Genomic DNA, 22,861 nt, shown 5'->3' with positions numbered 1-22,861 from the left:
ACTTCTTGACTCGGATATATATATATATATATATATATATATATATATATATATATATATATATATATATATATATATATATATATATATATATATATAAAGTCATTGTAATTTTTATTTAAGGCGAAAATAAATATGCTATTATTATTGAAATAAATGTGACTATAATTATTGGCATCATGCGCCTTATTTTAAAAAATTATAAATCATATAAGCAAAGCAATACTGATCTAATCCTTCTTCACTTTAGGAACCTCCTTCTCTTTTTCAATTAGGTCGACCTTCACCATTAATGTGTCTTTTGTAGCCCGAACCGTCACACACCTAGTCGATCTTTCACCCCTTTCACCTTTCTTAGAATTCTTTGGTTGCTTCTCTCTATAAACCATCTTCTCCTTACCCTTCCCTTTCACGTAATTCTTCTTTTTAGGCATTATAGGAGTCTTAAACTCAATCCCTTGTGTTCTCGGACCTAGACGATCCTTAGGAGGCGCTTTCTTACTTCCAAGACGGCTCTTCACATCAAAGTTGTGTGATCCGACTCGAATCCTTCTACTTCTAGGATTCAACCATGCCTTTTATGCACTAGATAAGGGAGGAGGAGCTTGGTTACTTGCAGAAATGGTCCACAAAGGTCTTCCAATCCAATAAGTCTCGTACTTGTGAACGTTACTTTCATGCAACGATACTTCACGAGGACTATCGTTATAGCGTGGAACTACTTGTTCAAGTCCATATTGTCACATCAATCGAGAAGGACAATAAAAAGTCAGCCTTGAGATACTAGGAACATGACAATATGGAGTATCATTCGTACCAACCATCCTAGTAAGCCTCCACCAAGGCACCACCCAACGAATGGAAAATTCTCTCTTTGCAAAGAAATTCTTCTAATCTTCATACGACATGTTCACAGAGTAATTCTTCTTCCTGCGGACTAGATCGTTGGGACCATATTTTCAATATCGTCGGGGGCTTCAAAAAGTTCTAAACGCTCCATCAACCAAATCTGCAAAACAAAAAAAATATAAAAAAAATAAAAAAAAATAAAAAAAAATAATCGAAAAAAAAATAAAAAAAAAATATTTGCAGGATCCACCGTGTCACGGCAGAAGTGCACTGTGACACGGTGCCTATTTTGTGTCACGGGGCTACTCAGAGCGCGTTTTTACCTGCAGCAGTACTAGAGAGCCCTTCGTGACGGCTTTCTGGTCAGCTTTTGCTTCATCAAGGCCGCGCAAAGTTTCTCCTAGACACGTAGGCATAGGAGATCTCCCAGATTCAACATGTTCATGCACAGATGCTAGACAAGAATGTCCTACCCTACCGTTTGCAAATAAAATCTTGCTAAACATGCAAAAAATATAAGCCATTCTACGGTATACATGATAAGACTCAGAGACAGGACGATTGAAATATAATTTTGCAAGTTTTTCTAGGTCTACCTCATTACCACACACAATTCTATTTAAATCTGGATCTGTCAGATTCAGATGGCGTTCAAAGTCTTTGTAATAATACAACGTAGGGTAGGCATGACAATAAGATTTCTGGCAGGAAACCCAAAGATGGCACCGAATTCCTCCGGCAGGGGACAGATTTCATCGTAATCAAATTTAAAACAATGTGTTTCTGGACTCCAATAGTCTAATGCTGCCCTAAGAAAATCATGTTCAATCACTACATGTCTCAGGGAAAATAAACCCCTGACATGAAACAATTCCAACTCTCGTTTGTCAGCATTGGTCAAAGAATAAGACCAGTTGCGCAATGTATTATCAAAATTCTGAGACATTAGTATTGAAATATGAAATTCTAATTATTTTATGTTTCGTAATTATGCATATCACGAATATACTGGTCCTATTTTATAACAAAAACGCTCGGAAATACTCTGAATCTATCTTTCTATACGGGTAAACCACACCGTTGCAGAATACTCGCACCGTGACATGGGAATTACCACCGTGTCATGGGATTTTATGCCGCGACACGACAGCTTTTGCTGTGACACGGTGTACAGTGCCGTGTCGCGGTGCCCACACGATTTCTTTTTTATCCTTTTCCTATATTTATCCGGATTTATATTATTTTATCTTCACCGTTTATCTTGTAATTTTGTTTTTCGAGAGTTTAATTCCTAATAAAATTCTCAATTTTTTTTATTATTATTTTTTATGTTATTTTTATTATTTTATTTTATTATTTTTTATTACTTTATTCTTTTTTCTATTTATCTTTATTATTTATTATTTTATTTTATTATTTACTCTTATTTCTATTATTATTATTTTATTTTATTTTATTTCTTTGGGGAAGTTGTAAACCTTGTCCCATTTCCATACTTATTTATTTTAGAGGAGTTGCAAAACTAATCCCTTTTTTCTTTTCTTTTTATTTCTTTTTTCTTTTGGGGAAGGTCGGTACCCTCCACTTACATTTTTTTTTTCGCGTCATTAATAAATACACAATCATACACAATGAGTCTCAAGCACACACTAACACACACTAATAAATACATACACTGCGAATAATGTACAAAATGAGTCATGATGCATAAGCAGTGTCAAGTGTCACCAACTAAAGTACAAATAAAGACCCTCGGTCAAAAATCTGTAGAACTAGAAGAGTGAGGATTAGTATCATCTCCAGCCTGTGAATACGGGAGCGGTGAGCCAAAGAGTCCTGCCATCAACCGGGTATGTACGAGGAGTAGTATCCCTACTAGTCCCAGTAACTCCAGTAGCAGTCAAACTCAAAGTAGGACCCGTCCAACTAGGTGTAGACTGACTCCAAGAGGTAGGAAGCATCGGCGGAGGCATCATCCCATACACTGGAACTGAAAACAACCCTGGCATCGGTAGAGGAAGCGCCCCAGATGATGGAGCTGAGTATAAGCCATGATCCACATGAGTGATAACTAGCCTGAACTCATGCTCTGAAGACTGTGAAAACGACTGTCGCTGCCACTGACCCTGAAAGTGCTGGAACGGCTGGGAAGACTAAAGCTGATGCCACTGAGCCTCCTGAAATGGCTGAGAAAGCCGAGGCTTCCGCTGAGACTGAGAATGTCGATGAACCTCAGGAGATCGTATGCCACGACTAGGCTCTCCCTCGTCCGAGCCTCTATGCCTTGAGCGCGAGCGGGACCTCCGTCGTTCTTGAAAGACACAAAATCAAAAGATGACAACAGTGAAAAATAGAATAAATGGTAAAAATGAGAAAAAGTGAATATACCTCAAGAACATCGCTAGAACCGCCCCGACAACTCGCACCACGCCGAAGCTTGATGATGCAGTACTTCAAAGCGTCAACCAGCTTCATGAATCCCATCATCTCCGGGCGAGTAGGCTGAGAACAAAGCAAAGAAAAAATCAGTAACAAGCGATATTAAAAGGGATGAATAATGTATCAAAAGCTTACCGGCTCAAAAACATCTGGCAAAGACTCCTACGCCTGTCTGAAACCCTTTGGCACGTCAGCAATATGGTCCTCAGTAATACCGATCGGCCCCAGGTAGCGGACGGATTGAGGCGGGATCTTAATCCTCCCCACACGACGAATAGTCGTCTGAAAATACGATTGAATAATCAGGTTATTCGACGGTTTAAACAAAGACTAGCAACAAACTTCTCAAAAGAAATCATACCTCAAGAAGACGGGGTGGAGGAGCCAAGGAGGGAAGCAAGTCCTGTGCACAATCACCCTCCATACGCACAAGCTCCTGCCAAGGAAAAGTGTAGCGCTCTCCCCTGTTTATCAACTCCCTAAGCAAGCGTGAGTCCAGCATCGACTCCGGTGGAGACAAGGGCACCACAAAGCGATCACTATTGTGATGACGAACGACACGCTCCCCCAGATACCAGAAAAAGCAAAAAAAGTGCGGTGCGCTGAAAGCTGCAAGGCCTCAAGAAGATTAGTCATCCCAGCCCAAGGCCGATACTGGATATCAATAGCAACCTAAAAATTACAAAAATTTGCAATGAAATGCTGAAAATAACGTCAGGATAGAAAATAACGGGCCACAAAAGTAATTCTTACACCAACAAAAGAGGTGCCTCGGCGTAGCAGCCCGCGTAGCGCAGGAACAGACTCCACTCGTGACTCGCCTCGGTCACGCCAGCTGGCTCAGACAGAGAAGTCATGGACAGCTCCACGACGCCGTCGAGGGGCCAATCCCGGAAAGTACTTATAGAACCATAGCTGCAATGAAAAGTAATCTTTGAGCACATGAGTCGAACAAATTAAAACTAAACAAGAAGAGGAAGATCGTCACCTCTTCGACTCTCCATAAACCGTAGACAGTGACAGGGGCCTGGTCGTTCAGCTGCCTACAGCCATGACGTAACGACAAGAGAAGATCGGCATATCCAAGACTAGCCAAGCTAAAGGATCCTATCTCATTGATCTTGAGTAAAGAAGAAAGGTAGCAAACGAGCGCACGCGAACTCCTATCAGGAGAAAGAGTCATGGAAATGAAAATCAAAATGAAGATCCACACTCGCTGCTCAGGTGATATCACATCCATGTCGAAACCACGGGCCAGAATAGAAGCCAACTCTGATCGCCCGCTCCTAAGACCACCTCAAGACACCGGCTACCTCGGTCGCCCCCCATGAAAGATCAGACATCTGTTGTACGACCCAGTCGGTGAAGCGTAGACCACTGATCATGCTAAAATCCAGAGGGGTCACTGTCATCTCCCCCCAAGCAAAGTGAAAAGTATTGGTAGTATCCCAAAAGTACTCCAACAACGCGCGAACGACTGTCGCGCCACAACCCTGGGGGCTGCAAAACCCTACGATTGCCGAATAAAAATCTACTAAACCAGCAGATTCCCACAAGGCGTTCGTAACAGGATCCCTTGTGATAATCCCATGAAGTTGAGGAATCAAATCTCCAGCTCCGGAACCGTGATGGCGAAGCGGGCCATCGACTATGTCGGCAAGTGGACGGTGAGAAACGTGGTTCTCACAGCAGAAAACCAACTCATCCGACGACCACAGTGGGAGTGTCCTCCCAAAAATCCTGACGCCGGCCACGAGTGGAAAGATCGCGATCCCGTTGTCTAGGCATGTTATTACAAAAATAAAAATCTAAATGCTTAGCATCATTTCCTAAGTTATTTAGTTATTTATTCCAAACAGCTTAATGGTTATTTCAAGTTGCATTTTCTATTATATGCTAAATTTTTACCTCAAGGCTAAAAATTAGCGAAATAATGGAATTATTTCTAGTATTTAGTTTCTCCATGACGAACTAATACTATGTTCTCCTAATTGCATGATACTATGTTCTCCATGACAATGTAGTACATACACAAAACAAAACATGTTTCAAAATTGCACGAAAACAATAGATCGACACATCATGGCATATTTTACAAGATCTACAACCAATATACAAGTGCAAAGGAACGACAAAAATAACAAGAACATCATTTCACAAAAGTAGTACCAAAAAAAGAGAGGGATTTGCTCAATTCTTCACCAAATCACACAATTTTTGTCTCAAATCGCTCACAAATACATATACATACATATACAAGCTAATTCATGCCAAAAATTTTAACATAAATCCTCAAAATCAAATATCCCCAAATTGTTTTTTCAAGGGTTTTTACATGAAATTACTCACTTGAAGCAAAATTCGGGACAAAAATCAAAGGAAACTTACATGGATCCTTGTGGAGAATCAAAAATGAAGAAAATAGCAAAAAATTAGAGCAAAATTGATGAGGATTTGAGCTCCAAAGCTCAAAAAACCGTGAAGACAGCAGTAACAGCCGCCGCGACACGGTTAGCTAATTTGTGACACAGTGTTCAAAGTCCGTGTCACGGTGAATCTGGTCATGGCGGAGCTCTGTAACAGCAGCAGCGGCGAGCAGTAGCGGAGAAAAATAAAATAAGAGAACACAGCAGCAAAACCACCGTGTCACGGTGACCGAAAATGTGACACGGTGAACACGAACATTCTCCAGTGCCGAGCTGACGTGGCATGATAGTTCTTGGACTCAAAAATTAAAAATTTAAGGAGAAAAGAAGAACGGGAGATGAAAATGGTGAAAGAGCAGCATAAAATGACAAATGGAAGCTCAAATTTAAAGAGAAGAGCATCCCGTCATGCATCCCCGTTTCCCGTGCCAGGGTGTCCGTTACCGTGTAACGGTAAACTTCTGACGTGGCGCACGTGTATTTTAGCTGGTAAAAAAATGCTAAAATCGAACATTTGACCAGTTTTGCAACCACAAAAATCCCGCGTCACGGGATATTATTCCGCGTGACGGGACTAACTGCCGTGTCACGGGAGTTTTTCTTCGTGACACGGTGGTTTTGCGCGTGACCTGCATGCTCCTTGAAGTTGTCAGCGAATATTCCTGGCATTTTGACCAAAATTGCACGATTCTCCGCACAAATTAGACAGTTAGTTTCTCAGTAAAATTACGCAGAAAATTCTAACTAACATTTAAAGGGTATCAAAAATTACTATTTTACCCCTTGCTAGCGTCAAAGTCAATTTGTCGACATTTTAAAACACCTAATATGGTCGGATAGTCGACGTGAAGGTGTGAATCATCTGCAACCCACGTTCGGGGATAATCGAACCATCATACACTTGCAAATTTCAGCGATTACATTAGTTGTCGGTTTTCCTCAAGCATGGAAAACATTATCGGCGGATTTTTCTTCAAGTATAGAAAACCGCTAAGTCGGCTTTCCTCAAGCATGGAAAGCGTTATCGGTGGATTTTTCTTCAAGTATAGAAAATCGCCAAGTCGGCTTTCCTCAAGCATGGAAGGCATTATCGGTGGAATTCTTCAAGCATAGAATGACACCAAATTCATCAGTCGACTTTCCTCAGGCATGGAAAGTATCATCCGGTAGGTTTCTTCAAGCTTAGAAAGCTACCAAATTCATCATTCGGCTTTCCTCAAGCATGGAAAGCGTTTCAACGAACGTCATCCGGTGGATTCCTTCAAGCATAGGACGCTGCCAAACTCATTTGTCACCGATACACTGGTGCTAGATACGTATTCTATCCTTTACTCTTTTATCTGTGGAATTAACATTTTTCTGCAGGTATCGGCGTATACAGAGTGATTTAAGATCGCAGAACGTCTTAAATCATTCTCCGTCCCTATCGGCTACTTTAACTATCGTTTTCGAAACTACCGTTGCTACAAACTCAGTCAAAGTGGGGGCTTCTGTAGACACCTAAAAATGTCTCCCCAAAACCAAACCCGATGATGAACAACCTTTCACCGTCACTATTGGTCGGGTTCAGTATTAAATCCCGAGAGTGCTTAAAAAATCATATTTAATTAAATTCAATTTTTGAATAATCCATGGATCAATTTTGATGTTTAGTTAAAGCATAGTTTTTTAATTTCAGCCCAAACCTTTTTTTTATTTTATTGTATTATTATTTATTTTGGCCCAAACCTTTTATTTATTTTATTTACTTATTTTCTTTTTATCCCAAATAATAATAAATCAGAAATGGCCCGAAATTATCAATCGAAACTTAAAATGTTGAACGAAATTAGGGTTAAAAATGAATTTAGACGGAAAAACGGACTAAAGACACCCGCATCACGGCATTAGTCCACCATGTCACGGGAAACTGTACCGTCTGATGGTGGGATTCCCCGTGACACGTGGCACCTGCTGTGACACGGGGGTTTTCGTGTCCTTTCCGCGTAAACCTTTTACGCATTTTGTTTCCCATTCACTAAATATTTCCCGCGTCACACAACAGTCCACAGCGTCACGGGAATGTTCCCCGTCTAACGGTGGGGATTCCCATGTCATGGTACGCTTTGTCGTGTCGCGGTGTATTTTTTTAGGGTTCCGTGTGTTCCCTCATCACATTTTTTCTATAAATACCCCCCTCATTTCTGATGTACGAGGCATCAATTAATTCTCTGTTTTTTCTCTCTTCTATGCTCTAGCCTAAACACTAGCCTATCCTTCTTCTTTCAAAATTTCTTCTTCAAGCACTCCAAGGAATCTATACTTTACTCGTGGTTTTGTCCTTAAGCCAAGGCGTGAAAGGTAGAACTGTTTAAGGGTTTGGCCCCAAATCAACTTTATTTAATTTAATTTAATTATTGTTTTATTATTATTTCCTTGAAGTTACTAACTCGTTTATTATTTTATAGTTGCAAGCAAACAGAATCAAAGTAAGAATTATGTTCCTTTTATTTCTATTATTTTTTCTAACGATTTTATAATGTTGGAATTATTGTTAAATTTCTTCCAAAATTAATGTTTATTCTATTATATTTATTGATCACTATGTTGCATGTTTAAAGGGAATATGTAATTGAAAATCACGCCTAATAAGATAATTTGGACAACCGGTTTAGGTTCCTTTTAATCTTGTTATTAAATCAAGTGATAACGATATATTAGAATTATATGTTGCATTAATATTAAACCAATTTAGCTTAATAATAGTTTGGAGCAAATTTAATATCTGTTTGTATGCCTTTGAGATTGCAGGAATCATTTTTTCGCTATAAGAATCGAGTAGAGGCCAATACGGGCGAATGTGACTCCATGACTCACTTCATACCATCTTCCCCGATCCTCCTTTCGTGGTTCCGAACCATATGGAGTTAGTAATCTCATGGATTATGAATGGGGTGTAACCTTCACGGGTCAATCGTTGTTGCCTATCGTTGTCCCTTATCGTGGTTGCCTTTTTATGATCAGTGAACGGTTTACAAGTTCCTTACACTAGTAGAAAAAACGCTATTCGTAACTAACAAAAATAGGTTTTTGTAACCAACATTGGCCGTTACAAGTACTGGGGTTACAAATAGTCCTGTCTGGTGTAACGGACATTGTCCGTTACAAATGGGTACCTATTCGTAACCAAGAATTCAATTGTTAGTTACAAATAGTTATGTATTTGTAACGGACATTTAATATGTTCGTTACAAACAGGTATATATTTGTAACCCACAATTGATATGTCAGTTACAAATAGGTACCTAGTTGTAACGGACATGTCAATTGTTGGTTACAAATGCTCATTTTCGATATTAAAAAAAATACCTAGCAAATGCTAGGTCGATATAACTTTATTATTATTTTTTTTATTATTATTATTATTATTGGCACCAATTCAACAATAAAAAAAAGATAAAAATAAATAGGTGAATATTCTAGGGAATAATAATCTTTTCAATTAATACAAACTAAATTATATTCTATCTCTAAATCATTTAATTACAAGATTTACAACAGATTATGCTAAAAATGGTCTAAAAAAACAAAAAGTGTCTATATAGCTCCATCATAGTTTGTCACGTTGGGCTTAGACGCCTAGTATAACCTTCACAAATGTGGTTAAGCTCCTTTCCCTGTGCAAACACATAAAAACAAATAATAAAAAAAACATGATACTTCTAAATTAGATCATAGGGGAATGATAGATTTGTTCAAAAGGGTAATTTATACGTTATATTTATTTAAGTTAGCGCACAATTGGGTCTAAATAATATAAAATTGCTAATTTATATAGTCAGAATAAATAAAAAAAATCTCAAGTTACTAATGTTCAACCATAAGCATTTAGCAAGAGTCAATGATAATTAAGGACTTTAATTCTTCTAGATTACAAAAAAAAAAAAAAAAATTAACTAACTCACATAAATTGGATACCACAACACATAGTCGATGAACAATGGGAAATTTGCTCATAATTCTAACCAAAATTTCGCATAAATCAAGAACACCCAAAAAGTAACAACACCCATCTAAAATCAAATAGAATAAAAAAGAGATTTGAGAAATTTTCCCTAATGGGTATTCCAAAAAACTCAACAATTTTCACACGAAAAAACACAGATCAAAGCATCTCTCAAATGGGCAAGAAACAGTAAACCCTCGAAATCCAATTTTTCTTTTTTAAAAACTCTGAGCTCAACTCACAAACAAATACCCATATAAACAACATGAAGCTCAATTGATTGATAACAAAGAACGAATATTTGCCTAAACAAATTACCAAAATAATCCCCAAATTAATTTAAATTCAAAAATATATATTCATACCTAAATTCATAAGCACCATTAAAGACATATATTGTTAACATCGGCTATGGTTGATGGTGAAGCTCGATTGTTGATGATAATAGCTCATGGTGCAGTGTGTGCTCGTGGAGGAGAGAATTGCTAAGAGGTTGAGGGAAAGAAGAGAGTGAAGAAGGGATGGGTTGAGATTCGAGAGGAACAAATAAAGGAAGCTAAGAGTGAAAGAGGGGTGAAAGAAGAGAATGGAGGAGGAGGAGATAGAAACAAACCAGAAAGAAAATAAGGGGGGAGGGGGCGGTTGTAGTGGTAGTTAGGGTTATGAGAGTAATGGGCTTTGGGCCGTTATAAGAGTATATAAAAATAACCTTCCTATTTGTAACCAACATTATGATGTCCGTTACGAATAGGATGTATTTGTAACCAACATTATGTTGTCAGCTACAAATACTATTATATTTGTAAAGACATAGCTAATGTTGGTTACAAATATAGTATTTGTAACTAAAAAACGCTTGTTGGTTAAAATAAGGCGTTACAAATAGCGTTTTTTTCTACTAGTGTTAAAAAACTTGTTGGCGGCTCCCTACTTTATTTGTCCCTAATCGTATTATGTCAATTCCCACTTCCTATGAGTGCCAAACTTATTCACACATGCTTTAACGTAGGCGCACTTCGAGCGACGCCTACAGAGATATAAATGTATTGCAGCTTCGTTCAAGTGAGAATTTAGCAGACTTATTTACTAAAGGCTCTTCCGACAACAACATTCAAAAAGTTAGCTTACGGCATTTGATTGCATCGTCTTAAAGATTTCAAGTGATGTAGTCATGAGGGGAAGTTAATGCGCGCTGTACTCTTTTTTCATTAACCATGGTTTTTCCCATTGGGTTTTCCTGGTAAGGTTTTTAACGAGGCAGCATCTTATGCGCATTATAGTGTATTATTTTGTACGGGTGTTATAGTAAATATTGTTTTATTCAATATATAGTCATCCAAGGGGGAGTGTTATGATAATATCTATTGTGGATGACTATTATCCCATATACAATCTAGAATACTCTAGAGTTGGGTATTTGGTCTTATTCGTTGATGGAACTCTAGGTAATGTACATGTATATATATCCCGTACTAGATGAAATATGAAATATAACGTAACAATTTTCCCTCATTTCTGTATATTTTTCTCTTCCATATTTAACACAAATTACATTCCTTTATTTTTAAATCGACCATTAGTAAATGGGCCCCTTATTACTAATTGAATTATATTTGTTTTTTCCTACGAAATTAGTGATTTCATTTATAAATGTACATTGCATGGGTACTATGCTAGTCTTAGATCAATGTGTAGTCCTTTTTTTTTTTTTTTTTAAGTTATTGTATTTTTTAAAACAAAGAAACAGTTAGCTGGGAAAGAGTTAACTCCAATGTTAACTCTCATACTTACTTCTTCCAACCAAACTCACTCACATTCTTCCTCCAATGGACTGATTAATGTACCAGTCTTCTTTCTGCCTTTCTCTCTCTCTTTCCAGAGTTTTCTCTTTAGATACTTCAACAACTAATTCCTCTGTTTAACACTACATACCCAAAATGGGACCATCTGTTAGTTTAGAATCAATATTGTATAGATCTCTAAGTTAGCATCATTTTTTTCACTAATCACAGTAATCAGTCACTTTAGATAGTGATTGCTTCTTCCATACTGAATACTCCCAAAACTACCCAATTCAAACTTCGCCTCCAAATGTTTTTTCCAAGATCTTTGTCGACGTCGTCGAAAACCCTTGTATCGACTCGACAAATAAAAGGAAACAAAATTTATACCAAAAATAACCCAATAATAGTCAAATAGATCTACCCTCATTAACAAACTAATTTTATTCAGTTTTTTCCAAAAAATAATAATGTCACTCGCTGTCGTCTTTCTGTGTATGATCTCCTTCCTGAGTTCTTCAATGGCGCAGAATAATGATGCGAAAACTTTATTAACATTGAAAGGTGAAATTGATCCACTAAATAACCTTCCATGGAAGCAGGGCTCCGACCCCTGCACATGGGAAGGTGTAAGGGAATGCAAGAGAGGTCGAGTTTTGAAGCTCGTAGTCGAAAGCAGCGCCTTCAGTGGCACCATTAACGGCGCAACACTCTCACTTCTTGACCAGCTCCGCGTCCTCAGTCTGAAGTCAAACAACTTAACCGGTCAAATCCCAGACATGTCAAAACTAGTGAATCTCAAAGTGCTCTACCTCAACCTCAACCAATTTACGGGACCATTCCCGGCGTCTCTGACATCTCTGCACAGGCTGAAGATAATTAATCTGTCGGATAATAATCTATCTGGGGGGATCCCGGGATTGATTACTCAGTTGCCAAGGCTGTATATGTTGTATTTGGATAAAAATAACTTCAGTGGCGAAATCCCACCATTAAATCAAACAACCCTTGAATTCTTCAATGTGTCAAATAATCGTCTTTCGGGAGAAATCCCAAAGACAACAGCGTTGTTACAGTTCAATAAATCATCCTTTCTAAACAATATAAACCTCTGCGGAACACAGATTGGTAACAGCAATGCAAGGTGTAACCCTCTTTCGCCAGCTTTAAGCCCGTCATTGTCACTTCCTCCATTGAAGCATCACCATCGCCATCACCACCGCCTATCTCGTCGTGCAAAAATTCTCATTGGAGCACTGTGCGGCGGAACTGCCCTCATAATACTCATCTTCATACTGACAGTCCTCCTGTGTAGAAAGTGGAACAGGAGAGCCATACCGAACAGGAAGGAATCACAAGCGGAAGATCAAGCCGTAGCAGCAGTAGCGGCGACAGCGGAGAGGGAAAAGGGGGAGCCATCGGGTGGCGGAGGAGAGAGAAAAGGAGGGTTTTCATGGGAGGGTGATAAGTTAGGGAAGCTAGTGTTTCTAGGTGATCAAGTGTTGAGTTACAATTTAGATGATTTGTTGAAAGCGTCGGCAGAAACGTTAGGAAGAGGTACAATAGGAAGTACATATAAAGCGGTGATGGAATCAGGTTATATTGTGACTGTTAAAAGATTGAAAGATGCAAGATACCCTAAATTGGAGGAATTCAAGGAACAACTGGAGGTTTTAGGGAAATTGAATAATCCAAATATTGTTCCTTTAAGAGCTTATTTTCAGGCTAAAGAAGAACGTTTGTTGGTTTATGATTATTTTCCTAACGGAAGTCTCTTCTCCCTTGTTCACGGTATGTTTTTCCGGCGCTTTTTTCATTTACTCTGTCGGTTTAATTCTGTGGTTCTGATTTTTATTTATTTATTATTATTTCATTTGTTTGTTTTTTTTTTTTTAAAAAAAAAAGAAATACAGTATAATGTTTTGTGATTCCAGGCTGTGGAAAAATATAAAAATTAATTTTGGCTTATAAAGAAAAGATTAACTAAAATGAAATATATTTTGGATTTAATTTACATAAAATAAAAAGTTACGAGTATTAATCTTCGGTTGTAATTAATGTTTAGTTTAATTTAATTTTGTAGTACCATGAATATTCAAATCTGGTTGCTTGAATTATATACAGAGTACTCTATTGCAAATATACAGTACTTCGTACTTTAAAAATTGGAAAATGCTATACATAACCCTAAAGGTTATATATAAGCATTAAAAATACTCTAAAAAATTATTTTAATTTCGGAAATCATGACAAAAACACACTAATTACACTGATTTGCGCGTGTTTTTGTCATGAATTCCTAATTTTATACAATTTTCAAGGGTATATTTAATTGTTGTATGTAGCCTTAAGGGCTATATATAGCATTACCCTTAAAAATTTTGTAATGTGGGATTTCATTAAATGTTTTTTTTATGGAAGATTCTCATTAAATATTGAAGCAAGATTAATGTTTTAATGTGTACATGAAATAGTTTTGAAGCATTCAACAAATAACATAAATAACGTAATAATGGGTGGTCAAACACTAAATTTCAGTTAAAAAAAAAAATTCCAATTACAAAATAAGTTTAAATTTTCTTTTAGAAAAACCTTAAATTGTTCTAGTTAGGAAATAAAGGCGTTGCCTGATGGATTTATCACAGTAAAAAAGTGAACAGCCTCAGTCCTTATTAGTGATCTTATTTAATGATGTACTACACTGTGATCTTATATTCTTATTTAATGATGTACTCTACACTGCTACTATCTCTGTTTTTCAAAGTTATTTACTCTGTAAGTTTTTCGTTTTAATTACATTTTACCAAAAAAGGTACAATACATTTTATGAATGCGTGTGTGTGTATATATATATATATATATATATATATATATATATATATATATATATATATATATATATATATATATATATATATATATATATATATATATATATATATATATATATATATATATATATATATATATATATATATATATATATATATACCCTAAGGGTTATATATAAGTATTAAATATAATCTTGAAAATTGTATAAAATTAGGAATTCATGACAAAAACACGCGTAAATCAGTGTTGTTAGTGTTTATATTTTGATGATTTCTTAGTTTTTTACGATTTTCAAATGTGAATTCAATGCTTATGGGCGTGTTCGGCAAAATATAGCTGTGAAGGTAGTTGTAGCTGTGGAGATAGATGTTAGCTGTGTAGGTAGCTGTTAGCTGTGAAGATAAATAATTTAGATATGAGTGTTCGGTAAAGTAGTGCTTGACTAGCTGTTACATATAAAAATCAATATTTTATTTTTAAAACTATAGATTAAATTTTCAACAACTACTTGAAAAGTTACCTCTAATTTCAAAAGCTAATGTTTCTAACTTTTCACAAAAGCTACCTCCACCACTAAAAGCTACCCTAACCATTACTTTGCCAAACACTCACATTTTTTGTTGAGTAGTGGTTTGACTTGGTCAAACCACTAAAAGCTACCTAAAAGCTACTCAAAAGCTAACGCCGAACACGCCCTATATGTAGCTCTAAGGGCTATGTATAACATTTTCCATATATATAATATATATATATATATATATATATATATATATATATATATATATAATAGTTATCATTAATTATCTGACATTACTTCAAAAGGAAAAAAAAAAATTGAAGGTATAATAAATTAAAGGAAAATTTCTAAATAATAATCCCAAATTTGCTTCATTTACTTTTAATAATCTCAATTTTAGATTATTTTGAAATAATCCCAATTTTGAGGGTTGTTTCCTTTCTTTAATCCCAATCCGGTCAACAAAAGTCATGACCTATAATACCAAGTCACTTGACACGTGTGATGTCCTCATTAGCCCACAATTTTATTTTTTTAAAACAAAAAAAAATCAGAAAATTAGCCATCCTCCCCCTTCCCAATCGCCTCGCAACAATTCTTAGCCAAATTCCGACTTATGTTGGCCACCAACACTGGCCGAACAACACCAATTTCATCCCCGAAGACCCACATTTTCCCATCAGCAACGCTTCCGATCCACATTTTCGATTCGAAGACCCACCTTTCTAAATCTCGAATTATTATTTTTTATTTTTTATTTTATTTTTTGCTATTTTTTTAGCTAAGTTCAGATTTGGAATTATTAAAAGTAAAGGATTATTATTTACAAATTTTTCTAAATTAAAATAAACATGAATTACATTAATTATTTATGATTTTAACCTTTATTTCCAAATTATGTAACTTTACTATTTTTAATTTTATTTTATCTACTTTTATTACACACCCATTTACCACATTAACAATTCAATACACTCTTTTCAATTACCTTAATTTCTGTGCAATCTACAACCTTAATTTTTAATTTTTATTTTTTTTTTAAATTTTGTTTTATTGTTGCAATGGAGGTTGAATTTGATAGCTACTTTTACACAAAAGAATCATGAAGCTTGCCGCACAATGAAAATGAAATGCTCCCTCTTTTCTCATTTAATTGACACATGATGAGTACAAAGTTACAGAAATGTTTAAATAGGGTATTTTTATTGAATTGTTTACCATTTTAAAGTGAAGTTAGGGGAATGTTTGAGTTAGAGTGGAGATTATTTTAGTATAAACCTTAAAAGTGGTTGATCATTGTGCAAAATATAAAACTATTAGGTTTTGTTTGACATCACTGTGATTTTTCTATTCTTTGGTTTTTTGTTTTTCAAAATCATATGATATATGTCGTATAATGAATAAATTAGTCAAATTTATTAAACTCATGTTGAAAATTGATAACAGAAAAGTAGAAACAAACTGAAAAAAAAAAACGATGTCAAACGAACAATTAAATATTAGTGAGTCCTTACTCTTTTAGTATGTGTCAATTATCACCTTAATCACAGTTATATTTTTTTTTATTTTTTTTAATTTTTTTTTCTTTTAATACTTTTTTCAATTTTTTTAATCTCTTTTAAATGATGAGTTTGTCATGCCTTTTACTTTATGACGTATGATTTCTTAAGCGATACATGTTAGCTGACCCTAATCATATTAGTGAATCCTTACTCTTTTTGGTACACACCTTATTCACATTTTCCAAAAAAAAAAAAAACAGAATAAAAAACATTTTTCAATCTCATTTAAATGATGATTTTGTCATGTCCTTTTCTTTATATTATATTATACATTCACTTTTTTTTTTGGAAAGAAGTCCTAAAGGACATTAAATTTCATTAAATAAAGTCATACGACATCTACAATTGACAATTAACAATAATGAAAACGAATTTAACAAAATCAAACAAGAATTAATCGGGGAAGGACTAAGAATCCAAATACATAAATATAACAATTCGGCACATTCTCGATTCGTTGTCTCATACAACTTTTTGAGTGGATCCGTCGTCGCTTCGCAATTTTGTGAGAAAGTTAATTCTTGTGCTGATTCTGTAACCCGAAATCGAGCCATAATCAATTGTAGCCCCGCACAACCGGAGACCAAATTAAACACAAATAAAACCTTGTCTTTCGAAGGAGTCCGAAAAACCTTGTCTTTCGAAGGAGTCCGAAAAACCTTGTCTTTCGAAGGAGATCGAAAAAACCTTGTCTTTCGAAGGAGATAGACCCTTTCTTTCTAAGGAGACATTATCATTGTAACCTAAGAAACAAAAAGCTTAAAAGAAACTAAAGATTGGGGCTTTCCACCGGTAAAATCCAATGGAAGCCCCTTCAAAATTGATAATAGAGGCTAGAGTTTAGGAGAGAGAAGAGAGAGAGGAGGGTAGGGTATTTATGGAGTATCCCATTGAATAATGTAGTTTTTTAATTATAAAAAAAATTGTTTTGAGCATATATTATACATTCACTTTTAGTTGTTCATAATACACTCCTTAAACCAAATAAAACACTTGTCAATTGCAAAGAGTGTCTATGCCAAGTGTTAGGATCATTCGTAAACAAAATTTAGGATCATTCATAAACATGAAGTATAAGATAAATGTCACATTCCATTGATCTTAGATCATGGACCACCATTTTTACCACAAGTTTGTCCCAGAAGCCAAGTACCTAATTAACCAAATATATGCACTTCGTTATATATGTAGGCGTGAGAGTGAGGGATAGCTTAAGTGGTTAGAACTTCCTTCCCGATTTCAAGAGATTATGGGATCGAGTTTCACCCATGTTCTTATGGTTTTTTAAACACACACACATATATATATATATATATATATTAAAGAAGGACCTGAAAATGAGAAGGAACAAATATGCATATATTTTATACTAAATGTGCATTTTTTTAATATTGAATGTGTATAATTGCATTTTCTAAATTGAAAGTTAAACTGAAGTTGCCTAAATCTATATAAATATATATATATATATATATATATTTTATACTAAATAAATGGGCTTATATATATATATATATATATATATATATTTAGGCAACTTCAGTTTAAGAAAACATCGTGGGCTCTATTATTCCTTATTTCTGTTCTATTATGGCATTATATGCATGATTTGATATTTTGTTTTAATTTTATGCACTTGCTACTTTGCTAGTAGCAGTCATTTTTGTTAAGTGGGAAAATTCTTAAATTTGTCTCAAAGTAAGGGGCAATCTATAAATCTGGACCATTCATTTGCTTAGATTTGAACAATCGAGACCGTTCCCTTGACAGATAGATATAGCAGATAATCAGTGTTTACTTTAACATGGGTGTTGTGTCAGAGTGCGTGATTACACGTCCTTTTCCTTGTGTTTTCTAGACACGAGACACAAGCTTAACTTTCCAGCGTGGCCGTACGCTTGCTTTTCCTTTAATTTTCATCACCATCATTTTGTAGTATTCATTTCTTTTTTAAAATATGTACTTCCTATGGTTTTTTAAGTTGACTCCATTTGAGTTTTACACTATTTACAAATTATACTTTAACTAGCGTTTCTGATTCATAGATACGATAAAATATAGTCATGTGAATTCTTAATTGAATTGTTTCAATGTACTCCCTCCGTCCTCGATTGATAGTCACTTTTGCCATTTTTGGTGACTCAAAATATAAGTCATATTTGCTTTTTTCAAGTACTATAATATTATTTTTTTTTACCAAAAATCTCTAATATTTGCAAAAATATTCATGCAAATTTAACTTTCCCATGTAAATTTTACTTTCTCATGTACTTTAATTACTTTCTCTTTCTACTTTTTTGCATATCCAATGTACAAAAAGTCCTATTTCGTATTAGTTTATGTGAATTTTTGAATAAGTTAAGCTACATTATTTTAACTACTTCATATGTAATATTATTTAATTTGCAAGGTTCTTGTCAAAAAAAAAAAAAAAAAAAAATTGCAAGGCTAAAGAATAATAAAAAGTAGTTTTAGTTTCACTTCTCTAACTTATCGTGTAAAATATTCATCAGAAATTACTTTTCGCTAATATGTATTAGCGATTTGGCATGTCCTATCTGAGTCCTAAAAGCAGTTACAGTATGTCTTACAACATAATACTACATTAGGTACAGTAATATAGAGGATTTTATTAATAGGATAATTAATGACAAGCTAACTAATTATTAACTATGATTGATACTAATACTGTAATTGCTTTGAAGCAAGAATCTGAAGTTACAGTCGTACAACTTCAAGTCATTAAACCAATCGCCTTTCGCATTAGCATTCATGATTATTCCATCAACCTTTTTTTTTTTGAGGGGGATTATTCCATCAACCTAGTGACCTCTACCTTAATGATAGTTGAATTTATGTTTAACTTTTGTTATTGGCAATCTCTATGAACAAAGTTCAGATATATTATGGGATTTTTGGAAGATATCGATTTAAGATTGTTTACCGATCTTGATTACTGTAGTCTGTAGCTAACTTATAGGATACTCTTTGGCTAGCTACTTCTTTTCTTTGCATAATCAATGAAAAAGCTAATCCTATATGATAAACGTTTCAGATTTACGAGCATGTTACTCCTCTATTTGAAATCAGGCGTCTCTGAAAGTTCAATATAGTATTCAGGAACTTAATAGATACTGCATTGATATTCAATTCAAAACTGATATTTTAACACGATAATATTACTATTTAAGTAGTGTTAGTGTTATCTCATGGTATCTAAGGTAACCTTAGTCTATAAATTTTAGAAATTTGATGATATTGCATTTTGTTCCTAAGAAGTAAGTCATTGCTGTATTATACTTGTTCGAATGAGGTTGTATTTGTCTGAGTAATGATGTTGCGTTGCTGAATTAACTCGTCGCATCTTATCAGGTAATAGACCTTCTGGAGGTGGAAAGCCATTACATTGGACATCTTGCCTCAAAATCGCTGAGGACCTGGCAACCGGGCTTCTTTACATACATCAAAACTTTGAACTTGTCCACGGGAACTTGAAATCCTCAAATGTCCTCCTTGGATCAGACTTTGAGTCTTGCCTGACAGATTATGGACTCCAATCATTCAGAAATCCAGAGTCCACGGAAGAACCTAGTGCCTCATCCCTTTTCTACAGAGCTCCTGAATGCAGAGACAGCAGAAGATTGCCAACACAGCAAGCCGATGTATACAGCTTTGGCGTTCTACTACTAGAACTGATGACAGGCAAAACCCCATATCAAGACCTCGTTCAAGAGCATGGGGCCGACATTCCTAAATGGGTTAGGTCCGTGAGAGAAGAGGAGACCGAGTCTGGTGAAGGTAGTTCAGGAAATGAGACATCCGAGGAGAAATTGAGTGCTCTTTTAACTATTGCAATGACTTGTGTTGCTGTTAATCCTGATAGTCGACCTCAAATGAAAGAGATTTTAAGGATGATAAGAGATACTAGGGCAGAAGCACATGTATCATCGAATAACAGCAGTGACCATTCACCGGGAAGATGGTCTGACACTGTTCAGAGCTTGCCAAGGGAAGAACATCTGAGTATTTGAGGATTTGATCAGTATTGTCTCACAAAATTGATCTATTATGATTTTGTTTAGAAAATCATATTCTTCAGTTATGGTCAGAGTTTTTGGATGTAAAGCTTTCTTTTGGTTCTTTGTAGGTAATTATCTTTGTTCATCCCCTTTTAGGTTAGCTACTTCGTGCTGATGCTGATTGAATTGAAAAGGTGCTATATCAGAATCACTCCATTTCTAAATGAAGAATGTTCGCTGCGTACCTGAAAATTATGGGCTGAATTATGTACTCAGAATTGTTTTTTGTTTAGCATTGCCTACGTAATTTGTTACACTGGTTTGGTGTTTGAGCAAGATTACGAGTACATATTATATTTTCCCGGCTATTAGCCCTGTTAAACATAAAATATATAGTGCTATAAGATAGGATGATTATAACAGTCGACTTTCTTTCATTAAGTATCGAAAAATAGATTTATTCAGGGTGACTAGCTGTTATTTTAACGTGCAGCCTCAAATCTTGCAATCTCTTGTCTCATGTCTGTGTAACCATTGATGCCTTATATGCTGAACTTCTCAATATGACTCAGTCTATTTCTGAAGTGTAGAATGACAGAAATTTGCATTTTTAAGGTACATAGAAAGAACGCAAGTGTACAGACTATTTGATCAAATACTTGCCAAATACGGTGTTGTATTTGAAGATATTATATAACATGAGATTGAACAAAAAGTGCCGCCTTCGTGGATTTTAAACCCAGATTAGCGTGGATGCATGGTTGACATTTGACAAGTTAATGTTTGAAACAGATGAATGCAAAAACTGGAACTCAAGATTCTGCAGAATCTGTATGTTTCTCCAGCGACTACAAGCAAATAAGACGATGTCTCCTAACTGCCTAATTGCCTATCAATTCAATATCAAGCTTGCTCCTGAGTCCTGAGTCCTGAGTCCTGACTCCTGAGCGAACTAGAACACAAAACAGGCAGTCTGAACATGTTTAGACGGTTTAGTGTAATGAACTACTCGTATAATACTTCAATATACTGCAGTACATAAAAATGGAGTATATGAAAACAGTTGCCGGTGATTCCAGTCATGCAGGACTTGTGTTGTTAATCTTGCTAGAAACGATCCAAACTCTACAGGTAATTTTTTCTAGTTAACTACTGGTATATTGGCACTTCTTTTGGTCTTCTTGTGTACTTTTATGTTTAATGTTCTGCTTGCAGGTAATTTCTTCAGGCTAACAAAATTCAAGTGTAACTTACAAATGTTATTTCTTCCAACAACAATAACAACAAAGCCTTAGTCCCAGAAATAATTTGGGGTTGGCTAACATAAATCATTATAAAAAATCTTACAATATACAAAAATGGCATAACCAGGCTCAAAAACTGAATCATGAAACAAGTGTTGGAGTTTTAATATAAACTACAAATAAGTTGTGCTTGAAAAGAATTATTTCTCCTTTGTCATAATTGCATTGTATAGTATTTTTCATGGCATCCTAATTAAGCTAGCTAATTCCTTGAAATATACTCAATTACTCAAATGTTTATGGCTGGTTTCCAAAAAAAAAAAAAAAAAAAAAAAAAAAAAAAAATAAAGAAGACCAAAAACAATAAGTCAATTGTTTTTGGCTTAATTGAGGGATTGATGCTTTTCATTTTTGGCCTAATTGGTGACAAAATTTGTTGTATCTTTCATTCGTGACCAGATTAGTTGTATCTCATTCACACTCATACACTATATAAACATATTTTTTTTGTCCCTTTTCAAGCATAGAAAAAGTCAGTGGCGGAGCCAATGGGGGCTTGGTGTCGGCCATGGCCTTCCCCACGTCTATATATCTATGTTACTCTTTAGAGTGAACCCCCATTTTTGGTTGGGAATTTTTATTTTCCAAAAATACCCTTCTTTGCTATTATTAGGGAACTAAAAATTTAGTTATTTTTTTTATTTACCAAATTTTCTAAAAAAAATAAACTAAGAAAATAAAAGCTTTAATAAATTTATATCTTTAAGTCCCTCGAGTAGGGTTAAAAAAAACGCTCTATGTTAGGGTTTGTATTCCGTTTTCTCTCAAATTTTTCCTGCAATTATTCTCTACTAATTCCAAGATAAATCAATCAATTCGTAATCAATCTTACTGTGTGTCTGGAGGATCAATTGGTGAAAGAGTGGGAGAACCTAAAACTGACTGAGGAAGAGAATTTCGTGCTTGAAAGGTCGAATGCAATGGTGGATGAAGATGGTCCGCAACAAAAGCTAGCTTTGTCGTTGGTGGGTAAACTACTGACCAAGAAGACCTGTAATGTTGAGGCAATGAAAAGGGTGCTGAAAAACCTATGGAGAATTGATGAGAATGTGGCGATTAGGTCTGTCGATACTAATCTATTTGTGTTCCAATTTTTCAATGATGATGATAGGTGTTTCGGGGTTTTCTGATGTCCTGCGGGAGAGTT

The 22,861-nt window shown here is 35.2% G+C and overlaps 1 protein-coding gene and 1 long non-coding RNA gene across 2 annotated transcripts; one reads left to right on the top strand and one right to left on the bottom strand.

Annotated features, from left to right (window-relative positions):
* Nucleotides 1-9,140: 9,140 nt before the first annotated feature.
* LOC110683198 lies at nt 9,141-10,441 on the bottom strand. The gene is made up of 2 exons (XR_002503575.1): nt 10,065-10,441; nt 9,141-9,370 (listed from the first exon to the last, which is right to left on the bottom strand). It is a non-coding gene; the product is annotated as an uncharacterized LOC110683198 (long non-coding RNA).
* A 563-nt stretch (nt 10,442-11,004) lies between these two features.
* On the top strand, nt 11,005-20,832 carry LOC110683716 (inactive leucine-rich repeat receptor-like serine/threonine-protein kinase At1g60630). The gene is made up of 2 exons (XM_021860113.1): nt 11,005-13,271; nt 19,764-20,832. Exons 1-2 carry the CDS (start codon nt 11,951-11,953, stop codon nt 20,420-20,422), a joined length of 1,980 nt encoding a protein of 659 aa, XP_021715805.1. The 5' UTR covers nt 11,005-11,950; the 3' UTR covers nt 20,423-20,832.
* Nucleotides 20,833-22,861: the final 2,029 nt, after the last annotated feature.

This window comes from Chenopodium quinoa, unplaced genomic scaffold, assembly GCF_001683475.1.
Source record: "Chenopodium quinoa cultivar QQ74 unplaced genomic scaffold, ASM168347v1, whole genome shotgun sequence".
Lineage (NCBI taxonomy): Eukaryota > Viridiplantae > Streptophyta > Magnoliopsida > Caryophyllales > Amaranthaceae > Chenopodium > Chenopodium quinoa.
The sequence above is the reverse complement of the archived record's forward strand: the minus strand, read 5'-3'. Positions and strand labels throughout refer to the sequence as shown.

Bases quoted from the DNA above. Each gene is read 5' to 3' on its own strand.
- LOC110683716 (XM_021860113.1), top strand. From the start codon at position 11,951: ATGTCACTCGCTGTCGTCTTTCTGTGTATGATCTCCTTCCTGAGTTCT. The intron at 13,272-19,763 runs GTATGTTTTTCC...GCATCTTATCAG, and splicing joins TCTCTTCTCCCTTGTTCACG to GTAATAGACCTTCTGGAGGT.